An 18576-nucleotide genomic window follows, 5' to 3' on the forward strand; every position below is an offset into this window, starting at 1 on the left:
AAACCTGGTCAAGTCCCAAAGCGCATAAAAGTGTTTGGACATTCATTGGGAGAAAAAGCTTTCAAATCCTATTGACATGCAATTATGAAGTTCACAATACCCAAGCAGGTGCTGTTAGATTCGTCTTCATCATTCCCACAGTCATTGTCTCCGTCACAAAGCCAGCGCAGGGGGATACAACGGTTATTCTGGCACTTAAATCGGTCCGCGGGACAGGTGTGCTGGTCTGAAACAGGACAAATAGGACCATTTAAATGTGCACTCAGTGTCGTTTTGTTTCTTTTGATGGCCGATATAACAGAATATACACACACACACACACACACAAACATACAGTATATAGTTCAAAAGTGTGGGATCATTTTTTTTTGTGAAAGACATGAATATTTTGCAAGAACAAATTAGCTCACCAGAAATGAGATTAAAGATTAAAATTGCAATTCTTCTGTACTTGTCAAAAAATATTACACCCCCCCCCAAACATTTTTTTAAAATTAAGCATCACAACTGTTTTCAATATTGATAATAGATAGAAATGTTTTTGAGCACCAAATGAGCATATCACAAAGATATCTGAAGGATCATGTGACACTGAAGACTGAAGTAATAGCTGAGGAATATTGGCATTGCATCAAATAAATAAAATGCATTTTAAAATATAATAAAATAGAAAAAGTTTATTTAAAATGGTAATAATATTTCACATTAATACTGCTTTTACTCTATCTTTGACCAAAAAAAAAAAAATGCAGCCTTGGTGAACCAAGAGACTTTTGAATGTCGGTGTTGTTATTTGCATATCTGAAAATATGAGACAAAAGGACACTAACGGCACAACTCGGGGGCCTCATCGCTGTTGTCCAGACAGTCATTGTCCCCGTCACACTTCCAGCGGTCTTGAATACAGCGATTATTCTTACAGGCAAATTCTCCAGGCTGGCACTGAGGAGGAGGCACGTAGGAAGGGTTTGCTGGTGAGAAAAAAATAAATACCATTTATTCCAAATCCGAAATGGGCCTTTTTACAAGCCTCTGAGGTTATTGACAACCACATGTACAATTCAGGCCATTTAAAGGCCAGAATACCCACCTTTACAGGTCTTGTTGTCAGTATCAAGTATCTGGTCATCGGCACAGGCGCAGGAGCGTCCAGTGGGCGTCAGCAGACACAGACTGCTGCAGCCACCATTATTGGCACGGCACACGTTGGAGCCTGTGACTGCACACAACAAAAATATCCTTAGCAGATCCCAATAAAACCACTGAAACTCTGATCTCATTAGTTTGTTAGCTCTCTAACGCTGTATAAATAATGTGGCGGTTGAGACATGTTAACATACAAAACAACACAATTAGGTCTTTGTTTGATCAGTGAGCTCATGCTTTACATATGACTCATAAATGATTCATTTCCAAAAAGAAATGCTTAGGGTGTTCGGTACTTTGCTGTTGTTGTGCGTCATAGGTGCGAATCTCATAGATTGGTGGTCGTTCACTGCGCAGCAACGTGGCCTTCTTGGTGTTCTGGTCCAGTTGGTAGATTCCTCCACTGCGGTACTCATTCCAGAACAGGAAGTTCTTATAGTGACACAGGCCAAAGGGATGGTTCAGCTCCTGTCCTTCATATACCGTCTGGATGAACAGAAAAGGGTTTTTAATATAAATTCAAACACAAAAGTTGGAATGTCAAAATTATGTGGAACATCAGTTGCATCCAATCATTTTGTCAGAGCAACATAGTAGTCTACTTATATATATTTATAGATTTTATTATTTCTGCAAAAATAATGGTCATAGGAAGTTTTTGCTTTATGTGTTATTTTAGTAAATTGGGTAATTTATGAAGGTGTCGAGATACTTTGTACATGCAACTAAGCCAGTGTTGAGCCAGTGTACCAAAAAAATTATATATGTGTGTGTGTGTATTTTTTTCCACTGACACACGTCCAACTCAAAAACCTTGGGCTAAAAAAATAAATACAAAATTTCCCACTCACAATTTGGCATTCAACCTTTCCAACATGACTTCAAAGCAGCAATATTTTCATGTTATAGTAGAACTATTAAATAGCTGATACAAAAATTATATGTAGATAAGCTAAACAAAAATGAAATAAAATGAATAATGCATGCCTAATCAACAAACTGACACATTTTCATGTTTATTTTTTAACGTTAAATAAAATTTCCCTATAATTCAATGTTCTCTATAATAAGTGTATATTCAATAAACAACATTTTTTACTTCATAGATAATAACAAGTTAGAAATTACTGATATTTTGACCATTAAACTAGGAAATGTCCCTGTTTTTTATTTACGAAATTTGGTCATCATAGTATAATGACATAATAAGTATCTCTAGCTAAGATACAAACTTGAGCTTCCTTGAGTTTCCTCACCCTGCGTTCTGTGGTGTTGAGAAGCACCATCTCGATGCGGTCGTAGTACGCATCCACCCAGTACAAGATGCCCTGCTGGATGTCCAGGCTGAGGCCATTGGGCCAGAGCACAGTTTTAGAAGTAAGCAGGATACCAGCATTTGACCCGTCCATCCAGGCCTTCTTTATACTGCCCCGATTGGTTTCTTTAGGCTCCTCCTCCCAGTCACTCCAGTACATCATTCTGCAAACAGCACAGATTTATGCATTCATTCAAAACTTTAGATTCAAGTAAACAACTTTAGTGCAGCTCGACCTGGTTTATCAATACATATGGTTGCTAAAACCTATTCTGAATTATAAGTCTATTGTGACTTAAAATATATAAAATCTCTAACATTTCCAAACATTACAGTCGATAGTTTGCCTGTTTCTTAAAATTTTGCAATCAAGCAAAAATAATTGATTTACCCATGAGAAGGGTCTACTACAATGGCTCTAGGATGGGTCATCTTTCCCTCGATAAGCGTTTTGCGGGTCTGAGAGGCTTTCTCCAGTTTGGCCACACTGATGGTCTTTTTGGGTCCATCATCAGTCCAATACAGGTTTTGCCCCATCCAGTCCACAGCAATACCTTCTACTGTGTGAATACCTGTGGAATAGATAGACAACATGCATGGGATGAAGAAGAGTGAGAGAGAGATACAGGAGTTGTATTATATATGTATTAGCATTTGATTGGTCAGAAGATTTGATGAGAAGATGAAGTACGATGTGATGTCAAAAAAATAATTGAGCTGTTTTGGCAGAAGTGAATGCTTATATCTTCTAAATGTGATTTTTTTTTTTACTGTTTTGGAGCACACTGCCTTGTATATAATATTAAGACTAACATATTGATACAAACTTTTGATTTCATGGGGATTTTATATTTGAGCAACAACAAAAACAAAAATAACGAGCTAGTAGACACATTAATATTTCAAATAACTTTCATTTTAAATATTTATTAACTTTATATATTCACAATGACCACTTAACAATTCTTTACAGGAGTCCCAGCCTCATCCCAGCCTCATTCTGCACTCACCATCCTTCACTATGATGTCTCTCTCAGTGCCATCAATCTTCTGGCGGCCGATGATGTAGCTGGTGGCATCAGCAAAATAGATGAATTCGGTCTCAGCGTGGAAGTCCAGGGCTCTTGGGTTATTCAGGTTCTCAATGGGGATGATGTGCTCGTCATACACCCTGGCATGCATGTCCATACCACGGATGACACCAGGCCGACCTTTACCGTACACCAGGAAGAGCTCATGCTCTGGTTCTGAGGGTAAAAAAAAAAAAATCATTTATTATATGCAAGAAAACCTTATAATGGGGTACACTGTTGTGTAACACTGTTTGAACAGGCTGGATTGAGATTTTACTCACTCTTGCAGGACTTTCCGTCACTGCCCAGGCTAAAACCAGAACGGCAGCGGCAGGTTCGGCTCTTGTGACTGTTACCCAGCAGGCAGATATCGGAGCAGCCGCCTGGCTTCCCAAACTGATCTGGAGCACATGCGTGACTGCGGACTGTAAGGACAAACACAAAAGCCTAATTTGATCATAAGGGACCAGTTGGGAATCCACAATGAATAGTACTGAGTCATGCTGCCTTACAATTAAAATGTTCGAACACTTGCTGAACTTAACATTTAGGAACATTTAAAAACTAACTCCCCAAAGTCGTACCAGCAGGTTGACGTCTCTGGTGGTAAACGTGAAGGGCGCCACCCTTGTCTACACGCGTCACCACCTGGAAGTCAGAACTGTTGAATCGGTTGACTCTGATCACACTGGTTTTGGGCTGCATGTTGGCGTTGTCAGAGTTGGTGGCATACAGATAGTTTTCAAACACTGTTAGACCATAGAGATGTTCAATCTGCCAAAAAAAGAAAGAGAGCATAAAAATAGAGCCACTGTGAATAAAGTGTGAGAGTATACACTGTTTGCCATCTGATGCACTGTGTTAAAATTGATAGATCAATATATCGGCCAGTATGATCACCTTGACTTAAAGGCCTCACTTTGACCACATCAAGGATCCGTGTTTAAATAAATTTCAATTACCTATTTACTAAATGCACATTACTTTTACAGTTCTAAAATTCTCACCAATGAGACTTCTTCATATTTCTCAGTTTTCAAATACTGATTCCTGCCCCCCCCCAAAAAAAAAACTGCTGTTGAGGAGATGATTTGAAATAAAAAAATATATAAAAGAGTTATTAAAAACACTTTATCCAGTTTTTAATGATTGCTTTAGATAAAAACTGTAAAATTGATTCAGGGTTGACACTTTAAAAAAAAAAAAAGTCTTTGTGGAGTAATAATTCCCTAAGGACTTAAACCAGCACAATTTAATAAAATATGTTTAACAGAGACTGGACTCTGGCATGATCCCAGGAATAATTGAAAATACAGATGTGACTTTTAAGGCCCCGTTGGAAGGTTGCCAGTTGAGAACTAATGACACACACTATTTTGCGTAAACAAAACGATAAAAATAAAAATAAAACCAGAAAAAAAACCCAGAAAAAATATATTCTTTTAAATGCTACAAGTGATTTTAGGCATCACATCAATTGAGATGTTAAGTCTGAGATAATTTTGATTTGTTATTACATTATAATTATTTTTAAAGAATAACTTAATTGATGTTAGTGTTACATAACCCTATGCAAAAGTATTGCAACATCAGATATTAATTTCCAGTACGTCTATGTTAACATCTACAGTGCAAGTTTGAACAATCCATTGTTTATTTTTGCAATACGCTGAATGTAAACTTAAGGATTGAATGTTTTAAGCAAAAAAAAAAAAAGACTGACACTGTTGACTTGCACAACGCTCAGTTTGCACTGCTGCAGCAGGTTTGGGATGAGCTAATGCTGATCTTTCAGTCCTGCTGATCATGTGATGTTTTCAGTTCCAAAAATTAACTAGTGATGACGTCAATGCAAGTGACATCCTGAGAATGAGTTCATGGCTCCAAACAAACAAATCTCGAACAACGTGTACGTGTTTGGCATCCACAAATGTGCATGTGACACTTCACACGTACCAGCAATCCCTGAATGATGGTGTGCCGGTTCTTGCCTTCGTAGTCCACCACCTCAATGTAATCCAGGTAAGCATCAGCCCAGTACACCAGCTTGCTGACCAGGTCCAGAGTGATGCCATGAGGGAAGACAATTTTACTGTCTACCAGTTTGGTGCGGTTCTGGCCATCCATATCACAGCGCTCTACCTTCGGGATTTGGCCATAGTCTGTGAAGAACACTTTCCTGGAAAAAATAAATAAATTATGAATTGTGTGTTTAGTAATTATGCATAAATAGTATTTTTTCACACCTGATGAACTTTCATATTTAGAACAATGAAGTTTTTGTTCTGTGTGAAACTTTCTCAGTTTTTACTATTATGATGCATTTGGTTGTTGTTGTTTTTTTCACTCTTTATTCTAGATTATTCTATTTAGATTAATCCTGTCCAGACTCAGTTATTTTAATAATATTTAACCCTTAAAATAATTGATATATTACAATAAATAATTATAAATAAATATAACAAATACTACCCATAATAAATAATATTTAATTTGAATGCTTTTTTTGCAGTAATATGATTGATTTTTTTTTCTCTCCACATAATAGTATTAAAGGTTTAGGGCATAAATGTGCTTAATTTGCTATGATAATAATGATACCATACATACAAACAAACAAACCAAAAAAATAAATAAAACATAAAACAATAAATAACTTTCTTTATTTTACATTTTTTATTATATTTGTTTTTAGTATGAGTTGAAAAAGCTATGGGAAATTAATCCAAGAACATTTTATCATCTCAAAATTGCAGCAAGTTGAAGAAGTGAATAAGCTATCATGATGGAGAAAAAACTAATCATGGACACTTGTAGGGAGTGATGCTGTGGTATGATGCAAAATCATGACATGACTTTGAAGTCAGTCACAAAAAGGCATGTCTGAGATACATCTGAAGAGAACTTAAAATGGCACGAGGGACATTATTGGATATTATTTGTACAAAAATTGTGGAAAATTGGTCTTGGGGTCTCACCCCATGGCTGGGTCCAGTGCGATTCCTTTTGGGTTATAGAGCTCCAGGTCCAGCAGGATGACACAGGTTAAGCCATCTTTACTGCACACAAAAATGCGGTCGTCTACATCATCCACAAAGTAGAAGTTTCCTGTCAGCCAGTCAATAGCCATCTGCTCCACATCTGAGTTTGTGAGAAGGAAAAAAGACAGGAAGAGAGTGAGGAGGAATACGGGGGGTGGGGGTAGGTGAAAGCTGTTTTCAGAGTTTGCTTTATTTTTAGTCAGTCATAACTGCAGCTTCTGTCTGACTCAGCAGGAAGATGCTGCACCGCAAAACTTGGGAGGACTGGAAAAGAGGAATCTGAAAACAAGAGCTACAAAAAGGCTAGAAGGGCTACAATGTGATGGTATCTGTCAGTGTACTTGAACATAGCCCCATTATCAGGCTTCTATCAAAAGAGAACCAAGAAAACAAGACAATAGTTAGAAACCTGAACAGTGAAAAACCAACCACACTGCTGTCATTAATGTGCTTTGAAACCTCATTGTTACAAGATTCTGCTATTCATAAAAAAAAAAAGTTTGCGCACCTGAATATACGAGTACACAAGGACACAAAGTAATCTCTGGAACAGCTCTGAGAGTAACTTCATGAGCATTTTACCATTTCTTTTGAGAAAAACTATCGTCGTAAAGGTCTTCATTAAAACCAGTCAAAATAAAGGTTTGGGTTAACTTGAAGAAACTGTGACAGAAATATATTAATTAACGTAATGTACTACTACTACTACTACTACTACTACTGAAATTATCATTTAAACAGTTTAAGGAGAATTTACCAAAGAAATTATTTACCAGAATTAATTTAACAGGAGAACATACATGCACAATGCAGTATTTCTGAATAAATAAATTAAGTAAAATACTTTATGAAAATTTATTAATTAGAGATGCTTTTATTACAATTTAATTAAACCATTGAAATGGAACCCAGAAAAATAATTTTAAGACAGAATTTGAGAAAAAAAAGTTTCATGATTTATTAAGAAAAAGATGTTTTTTATTATTTTTTATTTATTAAACCACTAAAATAGCTGAATGTAAAGGGAAAAAAAATCCAGAAAAAACACGGAATTTGAAAAACAAACTCAATGTAAAATAAGTCTTTTCTATTTTAATATATTTTAAAATGTAATTTGTTTCCTGTTATGAAAAAGCTGAATTTTCAGCATGATCCATCAAAATTTCTAATATAATATTTTAATATGCTGATTTGATATATTTAGTCACTTTTGATCAATTCCATGCATCCTTGCTGAATAAAGGTATTTCTTGAAAAAAAAAGAATGGTATTGTATAACTAGATCAAACCTAAATTTTACAAAGTTGAATTGTATGAATGATCTGACAGTACAAGCAATCTTCATAAAGTGCCCCACACAAAAAAAAAAACTCAAGCAGTAGAAATTTATCTAAATCAAATCACCTGATAATCCATTCTGACATAAAATGTCAAACTGAATAAAATGCAAGTTACATAAGAACTACTATACGAATGATTTACGCAGAAACTCGTTCTACTTGTGTTTTATGAATATGGCCCAATGGGTTTTATGCATGTCTCTGCACATGTATACATTTGTGTGTGTGTGTGCGTACCAGCCCAACTATAACTCACAGTCACAAGATGATTTTTCACTCAGAGATTGTTTCTTCCACTTTCTGCATCAACACAAATAAAAAGACAGCAAGCTAAAAATCTGAAAGCAGGAACTCTACAAACACTACGGGAAATAACTCCATGCCTCAACCGTCTCCACACATTCTCCATTACCACACCTTTTCCCTGCACAGGGAGGCTGGACTTGGCCATACAGATATCCTCAATTCTGGGAAAAGAGTTTGAAATGTTAATTCAGTGAATACTAAGTTTCTCGTTCTCTTATATAACAATAAGACTCTTTCTGTGCGGGCCATGTAGAGGTCCAGCTGTGCAGGCCGGTCTGCGGTGCCTCCCATGATGCTTGGTGTTGCAACAGCTGCCACCGTACTCCCTGTTACTGATTTGGGCGAGGGTTTCTGCAGGCATCCACTAATGATCCTTAGACACAGGAATATATCCTCGTTGTGCAACCCAGTGCAACGAGGTTGTGCAAACCAGACACAAACTGTTCTCACACATTTCTACAAAGTCCGGTAAACAGAAGCCCTGCCGGGAAATGTAAAACTACCTCCAGGCCACATTAACCCCTTCCCCTCCACATCCCACAGCCTGCAAAACAAACATCTACAGAACATGTTGCGCAAAATTGCAAAAGACATGTTGTTCCAGAGGACATTTCATCTTGATATTCTCATCCAGTACAATTCTGCTAAAACGAACAAAGTAACTCTTCACTCTTTCTTCACCCCCTCCTTTCTTCAGAGGAAAAGTATGAAACAATATGTGGTAAGAACATCTGTAACTAATCATTTGTAACTACATCTCAGTACAGGCGAAAGGTACCACATATGGTTATGAACTGGGATTTGTTGTGAAAAATATGGCAGGAATGCAGATGATTTTAAAAGAAGTAACACAAGGGAGAAGGAGACGGGAAGTAAAGACTGGTTACATTTCAAATTACTCACAAGATCTAAATAACTGTAAACGGAAACTGATATTGGCATGAGATTAGGAATATATCAAGTTTAACTATGGCAGATAAAACAAGGTTACAGCTACCAGTAAAGTGAAGCTTAACTATATCAGTGACAGAAACACAAGAGATTTAAGAAGGGTGAGGAGAACAAAGATATGACTGGACAACTCTTTTACTAGGGTGAGTAACTAATGACAGTTTTTCATTTTTGGGTGAACTATCCCTGTAATATGATATGGTCATAAAACCGTATATTTAAAAATGGTCAGTGGAAATCCTATACATCAGCAAGACCATTATATCGGCAAATATTAGGTGGTAAATCGAATTGGTCTCAACGTTATATTTACATAAAAATTGTGTAAGCATGTCTTCATTAGAGGAAATATAGTTCCCAGTATACAAAGACTTATTGGATTAGCCTGTTGGTTACAGTGTTTACTTAATTTTTAGTCATATTTTTAACAATTTCATTATTATAGAACAAAGCTGTTCTCATCTAAACCATAAAGCTTATTTTACATACATACATACATACATATAATTTATTCATATATTTATTTTTAATCAAATTATTATTTATATTTATACATTTTCAATAAAAAAAATCTGATTTAGTAGCTAAATATTATGTAAAATATATTTGTAATTGCAGAATGTATTATTTGCTTATTATTTATAATGTGTGTTCCAACAGCTTTATATCAGCCATCAGCCACCTTGTTATTAGTCTCGCGTAGCCAGACCTTCAGACTGACGGCTGTAGGTCTGGAATCTAGTAGCTTTCATTGGCCAAGGCCCGCCCATGAAGACGTTTGATCGACATGTCAAACAACCAATCACAGATTGTTTCGTTCAGCGTCACGTTTTGGGGCACGGAAAGGTCACCACAATAACAGACTGGTGTATAAATCTCTCTGATGTATTCTAAAGATTCTATATCGCAAATGTAAAATATTTTACATAGTTTTAAATATCCAGTGTTTAGTTGATCCTGATAAGCACTTGTCATCACAGCTGTAAACTCGACGGCTTTCTTCTTTAATGAGGGGGTTTGGCACCACAGCATTTTTGTTCCCAGGCAGAACGTTAAAGAACGCAATGCACGACTCCTGGAAATCCTGTATAATTCAACCAATCCAATGACGCCTTCGACACTCCTGAAGTGTTTCCACTTTTGTGTCCCATATGCATCAGACATTTAGCCAACGGTCCGTGGACATGACGTCTGAGGCTGAGACCACCATATCGATAATATATAGACCAAACAAATGAATAGACATGCAGAAGCAAAACAAATACTAACAAATGTATCTAGAAAGAAATGTACTGACGTACGGACAAGCAAACAAATGTACAAATGTACAAATTAAACTCAAATGTTTTACACAAACAATAAATGACTGAATCAAACAAACAACTAAAAAAAAAAAACACATTTAGAAAGCTTACAAGCTACAAATACATATAGAACTGTACAAGCTAAAGAAAAATGTATAGCAATGACTGACGAATAAACAAGTGGATGGGAAAAAAATGATGTGCAACAAACACACAGACACTCAGTTAGACTTTGTATGACAAGCAATGACTGAACACAGTGACACTATAAGCATCCTTTTGTGCTTTCATCAATCCTTAATAGTTTTTTCTAGAAAGCATTTAAGAGAGAAAAAAAAAGCTATTTCTAAAGTGCAGCAAATCTCAGTGAAAGCAAGCAAAAACAGCAGAACTATATACAGGAAGACACATCAGTCACACTCCATGACTGACTGATGACACCAGCAGACTCTAGAGCTCAGATCGGGGCTAGATGTGGGCCATTCTTAAATCAGCAGGACAGCTATTGCACAACCAGCACCAAGGTTGTCCTGAGCCAATGAAGTGTCGTGACACCCTCAAGCATGACTAAGAGAGAACTGATATGCACTACCCAAGTTCATCAGCCACAGTGGGGACGCCCACTCACCCACTGCCCCTCCTCACACACTGACGATGAGTTTGTGTGTGCATCCTGCTCTGTTTTAAGGCTTTTTACGGGGGAGAGCGGTCATGGGGCACATCTGGAGTGCTCATCTGCCCGGCATGCAACAGTTATAAATCACTCTCCCCTGTGAGAAACTGGGCCATATAAGTCAATGCAGCACCATTACCGCACAGCACCCCCAGCATCAGATAAACCGAATATCTGCAGCATATAGGCTCATTAAAAAGACTCATCCATCTACTGTCCTACCATTCCTCAAAAACGACCACACAGAGTCATTAGTGAAGTGGCTGTAATAACAGTTGTCCCATACACACTGAAGAGCAGAGGCTGTTGATTTATAGGTCCAGTTAGAGGGGGATCAGAACTTTGATAACATATAATTATCTCAGCCCTGGTGGCGTAGGACCTCTGGACATGGTGTAATTGAACAACGATGCTCTGATTTATGACCTCTTTGAGGAAGTTTTGCGGCTGGTTTTGTAAAAGGCCTGGGAAGCTACATAATTGGTGCTTTAAGCATACAGTGAAGCAGATCAGAAGAGATCTGCTGTCTTGGAGAACATCAAAGATAAATGTCAAAAGACAGCGACAAAGCATTCTGAGTCATTTCGAACCTTGCTACTGTACCTTTAAGCCTTCTGTATGCATAAGACAATGTTTTGCATCCTTTTTCTGAATTTATATGATGAAATGGGCATAGGTAACAATTGTTAACAGTTCAATCAAGAAAAAATATTATAATATATGATTTAGGTACACAGCATTGCACGGCCAAGATAACAGCAACACTATTGCAATGTGACACTGACTTTATACAATAGTAGTTCAATAAGCAAGATGTTAAAATTAAGTACATTTTAGACACACTATTGAATGTTTTTGCTCAATTTTGCTGACGAAAATAGTTCGAATCAAAGCCACAGCTGAACTGCTGTGTGTCTCTGAGCAACACAGTGGTGTTTCGTTACTGAATGAATCCACGCTTTTGAATCATGTTAGTCAATTATTCAGAAATCCATTTATAAAAGTCACTTGCCTCGTTACTGAAGTAATCTACCATTTGAACGAATCGGTTGAATGAATGTCTAAATGTCATTTGCTGCCACCTACTGGTGGTATGGTTTCATATTTAAAAGTATTATCTCATTTACCCAAAATTTCTTATTTGTATGTTTCAAAAATACTCTAAAACATTAATTTTATAAAATTATTTATGCATCTGAAATTTTGCAGTATAAATTTGTTTATAGAGAATATCTGTAACTTAGTCCATATTGGGGGAATTATTATGCAATTATTATGCAATTTAAAAAAAATTAGTTGGAAAAAGTATAGATTTTGTTTGTATATACTGTAAATTATAGTACTATATATATATATATATATATATATATATATATATATATATATATATATATATATATATATAATAGACGGTATTGGCAGGTCACACAAATAAATAAATAAATAATAATATCAGCATTGGCCAAAAAAATTGCAATCAGTGCATCGCTATTAAATATTCATTGATGTACAATGGTACTGAATCATGAATGATATTTTCAGTAAATAACTTCAATTGCAGTCTGTTCATCACACAGCTATTGCATCACGACTTCAGACAACTTCTACAATTAATACGTTGCAATTGACCACTTTTACATTTTTTTTTTAAATATTTTTTGTCTTCATTCATTGCTACTGAATGGAGAAGAATGTCCAACACAGTCTTCAAAATATCTTTTTTTTGTGTCCCACAGGAAAAAAAATCATACTGGCTTGATTCAACATAGGAGTTCAAAATGAATTATTTAAAACTATATGATATTTAAATATTGTGTTACTAGCTAACTGGCTGCTCCTGGAAGATTTAGTCATTAGGACACATTCTTTTGTGCTCTGGTGGACAGCTGAAGCTTGGGCTGCATGGGAGATGGAGCCAGAGTCCAGGCTGCTAGATTACTCAAAAGGGCCTGTTCAGTTCCCTAATCACAACACAGTCTGGAAATTTCCACACTATACCAAGAGAAGAAATGTAGGCAAGGTCTCTGAGTCACTCCTTGATGCTCCAACTGTAGCCCAGTACCTATAACACAGCTTTGCAAGACAAACTCAGAAATTCTCAGCAGAGAGATTGTGACTCATTGCTTCCTCTGGTCTGTCTTGCATAAAGATGGGTCTGAAATCAGAGTGACAGCAATGCACAGGGTCCCAACTTCCTGTTAAACTATTCTGAGACACTGAAGCTCAGTTCTAAAACTTAGTGAGTTTCCTTACTGTCTACAAAGGCAGCTGAATTATGAGATTCCTTCACTGTTAATAATAATAAATCACAATAATCAGACAAATTCATAATACTTTGACTATCATTTTTATTATTATTAAATAACTAATAATCATTTTAATTTAAATATTTGTCTTTTTTAAATATTTTACTTTTAAATGTATGTAATTAGCATTTACCTATGTTAAGTTGCTAAAACAATACACATACAAATTATTCAATAATTAAACTATTCTGTATAACGATTCTTATTATTATTACTGTATAATAATTTCATTTTAAATATTTGATTATATAATGGTAAAAATGTCAAATTGGCTGATGACAGTGATTCATTTCTTATTAATATTAATAGCAATACTGATAGTTGAATAATATTTTTTTATTTAGATAATATTTTATATATTTATACATTTTGCTTAGTTTTTATTAACATTTAAATGTCTTTAATACACATGTATTTACATCTTGCTATAATACTAATATGAAATATCATCATAAATATTATTAGCAACTATAAATACATTATGATCATAACTACAATATTTAACTACATCATCATCATCATCATGAAACCTCGTAAGTGAGCCATTTGGATTAGCACACTGCACGTGAAGTTACAAGTGACAGTTTAATTTGTGACACTGTAAGCTACATCAGTCCTAAAGAGTAAACAGTGTGTGATTATTTCTAGCAACAATAAACTACTGTGCGCTAACTCGCCGTCCCACCCTGCACACCCTTCCTGTGAAACTGCTTCCTTAGTGTGATGGAGAATGGCTTACCCTGGCACTCCGACATCTCTCTCACACACACACACAAAGAGTAGAAAGCTTTGCATCTTAGGCCTCTGTCTCTCTCTACCCATTATCCCTCCTTGCTGGAAAACACAACCACACTTGGCAGCGTCTTCATCAGAGAGCAGCCAATATTTAATCTGAGCTTGCTTTCAAGACACATCGATCACAGGAAACATCCACCACTCATCAACAACATGCACATCAGCGCAATATTTAGTATCCTGTGAATCATTAGGGTCACTGTCTAAAGGATCTAGTTTTGTGCAGACGGAAAAGATGTGACATTAAATCTGAAATAATGTGCTCCATCTAGAACTCTTATAAATAACATTTCTGTTCATTTAATTTAAAAACTAACAAAAAAAGATTATGCATTCAATCAGCTTATTTTTTGGATGTGCAATGAATGTCTGGTTTCATGTTCACCTGATTACAGCAAAATGCTTACTTTTTTGTTCCATTATGTTACACACTGCCAAGATACATCTGAAGCTGAGAACATGACTGAGAAGGTGGTATTTTTAACTTCTTTAGTCTTAAAAAAAGCATATAAAGCATGAAATGTGACAACATCTAAAGATTTTTCACTTGCATGTGTACAGCTGTAATGGCAGTGACTTGAACGGGATGAATTTAAAGGTACAGTCTGTCAGCACAATAACTGAAATAAAGTCCCCCAAAATATAAAAAGGCTAATTATTCGAACTATATACCAGTTATTCAAACCATCATGACCCATTGATACCTCATATAAAATCAAAATCTTTTTACTATAAGAAAATATAAATTTTCCATTGCACATCCATTTAAAAAGATGGAAAATAAATATTATAAATAGTGTAAAATCCAAAATAAGGTTAAAATATAACTAAAAAATACAGCTAACTAATACAATAAAAACAGAATAACAAACACCCAGACCTTTCAAATATATTTGCATTACACTTGCCCTTTCACCAGAGGTGGTATGGAAGATATTTTATCAGGCAAGTGGACCCGTGATAAGCGGGAAAATTACGCAGTGAAACCAAGTCATAAAAACAGAATTCAGTTTTACGCGGAATGTCATGGAATTTGTCAAACTTTGAATTAATTAATCAAAAGTTGATCATTACACTTAAATCCCGATATGTATCTGTAAATATGTTTTGCATGTCTCTGTTAATGAATGGCGCAGACAGGCGGTTTCATTTAAGGTTCACAAAATTCATGATTTGGTTTGATACGACACAGGGGTTTCATGGTTAAGTTCGGTATGGGTCTAACTGCTTTCATCGCAATTTTGGAAATATTTCTGTTTTAAACCATGAAGGCGAGCCAATGGATATTATATAAGCAATGTGCAAACTTTGCACAAGAGTTATGAACGTCTTAACATCAGTCAATTCACTATGCAGGAAGTGAAAGTAAAAAAAAGAATTACAGAGTAATGACAGACATATCTGCATCTGACACCACATATTCTCCCAGACGGCGAGACGAATCTCCTTCAACAAAGTATATCATAGCTAACTGTTTTCATTTACTCCCTTAATATTTCTCTTGTGGCCTGTAAACATGGGGAAAAAAATTAGAAGAAAATAATTTAGTGTAAAACCGGTTGTTTTTGAAAGTTGGCGCGTTAAATACGCTAAATAAAGCTTTTTATATAATTGATTTTTATTAAAGACTGCAGTGTTAACGATTTAATAAAAGGGCAGAGAGAGAGAGAGCACGAGAGAGAGCACACGAGAGAGAGAGCGAATGCGAGAAAGAGGGAGAGAGAGAGAGAGAGAGAGAGAGAGAGAGAGAGAGAGAGAGCGAGCCCCGGCCGCACGCTCACAGTCTTCAAACAACACGAGCGCTGTCTTGCTCTCTCCCTCGCGCATATTAATCAATTGACAAGATGGTGTCGATGTTTAAATCATTTAAAATGAGAATGTAAGTGTGCTCACCCCATTTTTGTTTGTAAGAAAAAACTTGGATTAGATTTCATATCGCAATATATATTCGCAGAAAAATAAAATATCACAATGTCATTTTTTCCCAATATCGTGCAGCCCTAATAATAAATGTGACTTGATAATAATAATTATGGCATAGGCTAAATAAAAATAAGAAGGTAACAGGTCTACATTAAATGGAAATGCCAAATCCTCCTAATATTGCCAATAATTGATGTTTTTGACCATATCTCTGGCTAGCATCGACAAAAGATCAAAGTCATTTGACGCACCAGCAAGGGGAGGTTATTGCGGGGCAGTGTATCGTTACACCCCTAATAATAATAATGTATCTATTGTACATTATTGTATCTGGTTGTTGACAACATGCCATGCTGTAAAATGCAGGCCAGCATCATTTAAATCCATGTCAGCATACAATTCTGTTTGCAAGAAAGTTATATGGCTACACAGTACAGTTCATCACTGCCCTCTTTTTCCCAAAGCTTATGTTCATGACACACTTTGTGGTTGGACTCATTTAAGCCCTGCAGACCAGGGTGTCAAAACTTTGGAAAAGCCTTTTTAGCAGTCAACATGCAAAGGAAAATATTTCCCACAGTCTACACAAGAAAACCTGCAGGATGTTTAATCTTGCCTTAACATAGCTACAGTAGGAACAAAACCAGACCAGGTGGCAAATAAGACAGACCTAATACTACAGAAACTCCCTAGAGGGCAGGAATGTCTAGGTGATGTAACAGTTGATGTAACGGTTGATGTTAAATGTTATGAAAGGTGTCGTTGAAATTGCTGCAATGGTTTTGGCAGTAAACAGTGTATCCTTGACATCCTAAATCACAGTTATTGTGTTACACAACCTAGAACAAACACGTCACTGCAATGAGCATGTCATCAGACACTAATTATTATTTTCCAGACAAACATTAAGACTAATCATAGACTGAACCCAATCAAAAGTAATAAATTGGGCCAACAATATGTCATGAGAACAGTGCACATCAACATTTTTTCCCCCAAAACCCTGTGACTTTCTTTCATCAAAAGAATGGAAAAGTTCCCTTTTTAAAACATATTTTGGGCACTCTAAATTAGTGAAAGATTTGGAGCACCATAAAAGTAAGTAGACTCATGCTCTATATTCTAAGTCTTAGTCATTAAATCTTGACATCCACCTTAACTCTCCTTGTAGCACACTGCAGTTCATGAGAGAAGTAACGATGTATGATTTTCAAACAAATTGTTCTTTTGAGTCAGATCTTGTCAATAAATTGCTTAATCCAGATAACAAAACTGGTTTGAACGATCCATTATTTAATCAGATTGGGTCTGGGTCTCGAGTCATGGATTACTTCAGGATGCTCTCAAGTTTTTTTTTAAAGGGTTCATGAACTGCCTTTGTTTTTGAATAGGCGTGGCAGATTGTAAACTCTGCATTTACCTTTCTCACCATTTACCTACTTCACATGCAAATTGGGGGCGGGGCTAAACAGCCAGCGATGTAGAAGCATGTGCTGATCTTCTTCTGTGGAGGCGGTTATCCACACTATTACATCATACAGCAGTACATTCCACAACTTGCCTTCGATGTAAGCAGTTTTTAGACTAATGAGAAAGTTTTAAAGTGCCCCTATTATGGATTTTTGAAAATGACTTTTCATGCTGTATGTAACAACTCTAGTGAATTTAAGTTTTAAATCTGAAAGTGCACCGTTTATAAAGGTATTGTCTTTCAAAAGAAAGAGTCGACTTTGAATCATTGAAATTAGTTGTTGTTTTTTTAAACAAATCCCAATCAGGCATTACAGGCATGATGAAAAGAAAATGAGACCAATTGGGCCAAGCACCGCAGATTAGCGTCACACAAAGGTGGGGTTTGGAAAAATGAACCGTTGAGTGATCGTTTGGGAGTCGTTGAGCAAGTCAGATAAAAATAAATGCATATTATAAGACAATGAAAGTATTTTTTGACCTTTCATGCATGTAAACCTGTTGTTGGGGACTCCCAAAACCAAAATATGAACCTTTCATTACCCATAATAGGGGCACTTTAAGTTCTGAAACTTGTCAGAAGATCAAGGGAATTTAGATTTCTCAATTCTAGACCCCTTTAATAAACTGTTTTGTCAGTTTGAATGCATTTTCAATTACTGTAACTGCATGGAAAAGAGCAATCAGCAAAAAAAAAAAGTTTTCCTTCTGAAGAAATTACACTACCATTTCTGAAGTTACGGGTCAATAACTTGATCTGAAAAAAACTAATTATACTTTTATTTAGCAAGGATGCATTAAATTGATCAAAACTGACAGTAAAGACTTTTACATTGTTACAAAAGATGTAGATTACAAATGAATTCTGTTCCTTTGAAATTTCTATTCATCCCAAACTCCACAAAGATTTTAAGCAGCACAACTGTTTTCAAC

The 18576-nt window shown here is 35.9% G+C and overlaps 1 protein-coding gene across 1 annotated transcript in view; it reads right to left on the reverse strand.

The window, feature by feature from the left end:
- Positions 1-18576, reverse strand: part of lrp1ab (low density lipoprotein receptor-related protein 1Ab) — a 108597-nt gene that overhangs the window by 45782 nt on the left and 44239 nt on the right. Inside the window, exons 7-17 of the mRNA XM_052595009.1 lie at positions 6513-6675; positions 5491-5713; positions 4119-4308; positions 3816-3959; positions 3472-3708; positions 2853-3033; positions 2403-2625; positions 1443-1632; positions 1091-1219; positions 831-971; positions 101-226 (exon numbers count right to left, since the gene is read on the reverse strand). Of these exons, the coding sequence (XP_052450969.1) occupies positions 101-226; positions 831-971; positions 1091-1219; positions 1443-1632; positions 2403-2625; positions 2853-3033; positions 3472-3708; positions 3816-3959; positions 4119-4308; positions 5491-5713; positions 6513-6675 (1947 nt within the window). The remainder of the gene's footprint in view (positions 1-100; positions 227-830; positions 972-1090; positions 1220-1442; positions 1633-2402; positions 2626-2852; positions 3034-3471; positions 3709-3815; positions 3960-4118; positions 4309-5490; positions 5714-6512; positions 6676-18576) is intronic.

This window comes from Carassius gibelio, chromosome B23 (assembly GCF_023724105.1).
Source record: "Carassius gibelio isolate Cgi1373 ecotype wild population from Czech Republic chromosome B23, carGib1.2-hapl.c, whole genome shotgun sequence".
Taxonomy (NCBI): Eukaryota; Metazoa; Chordata; class Actinopteri; order Cypriniformes; family Cyprinidae; genus Carassius; species Carassius gibelio.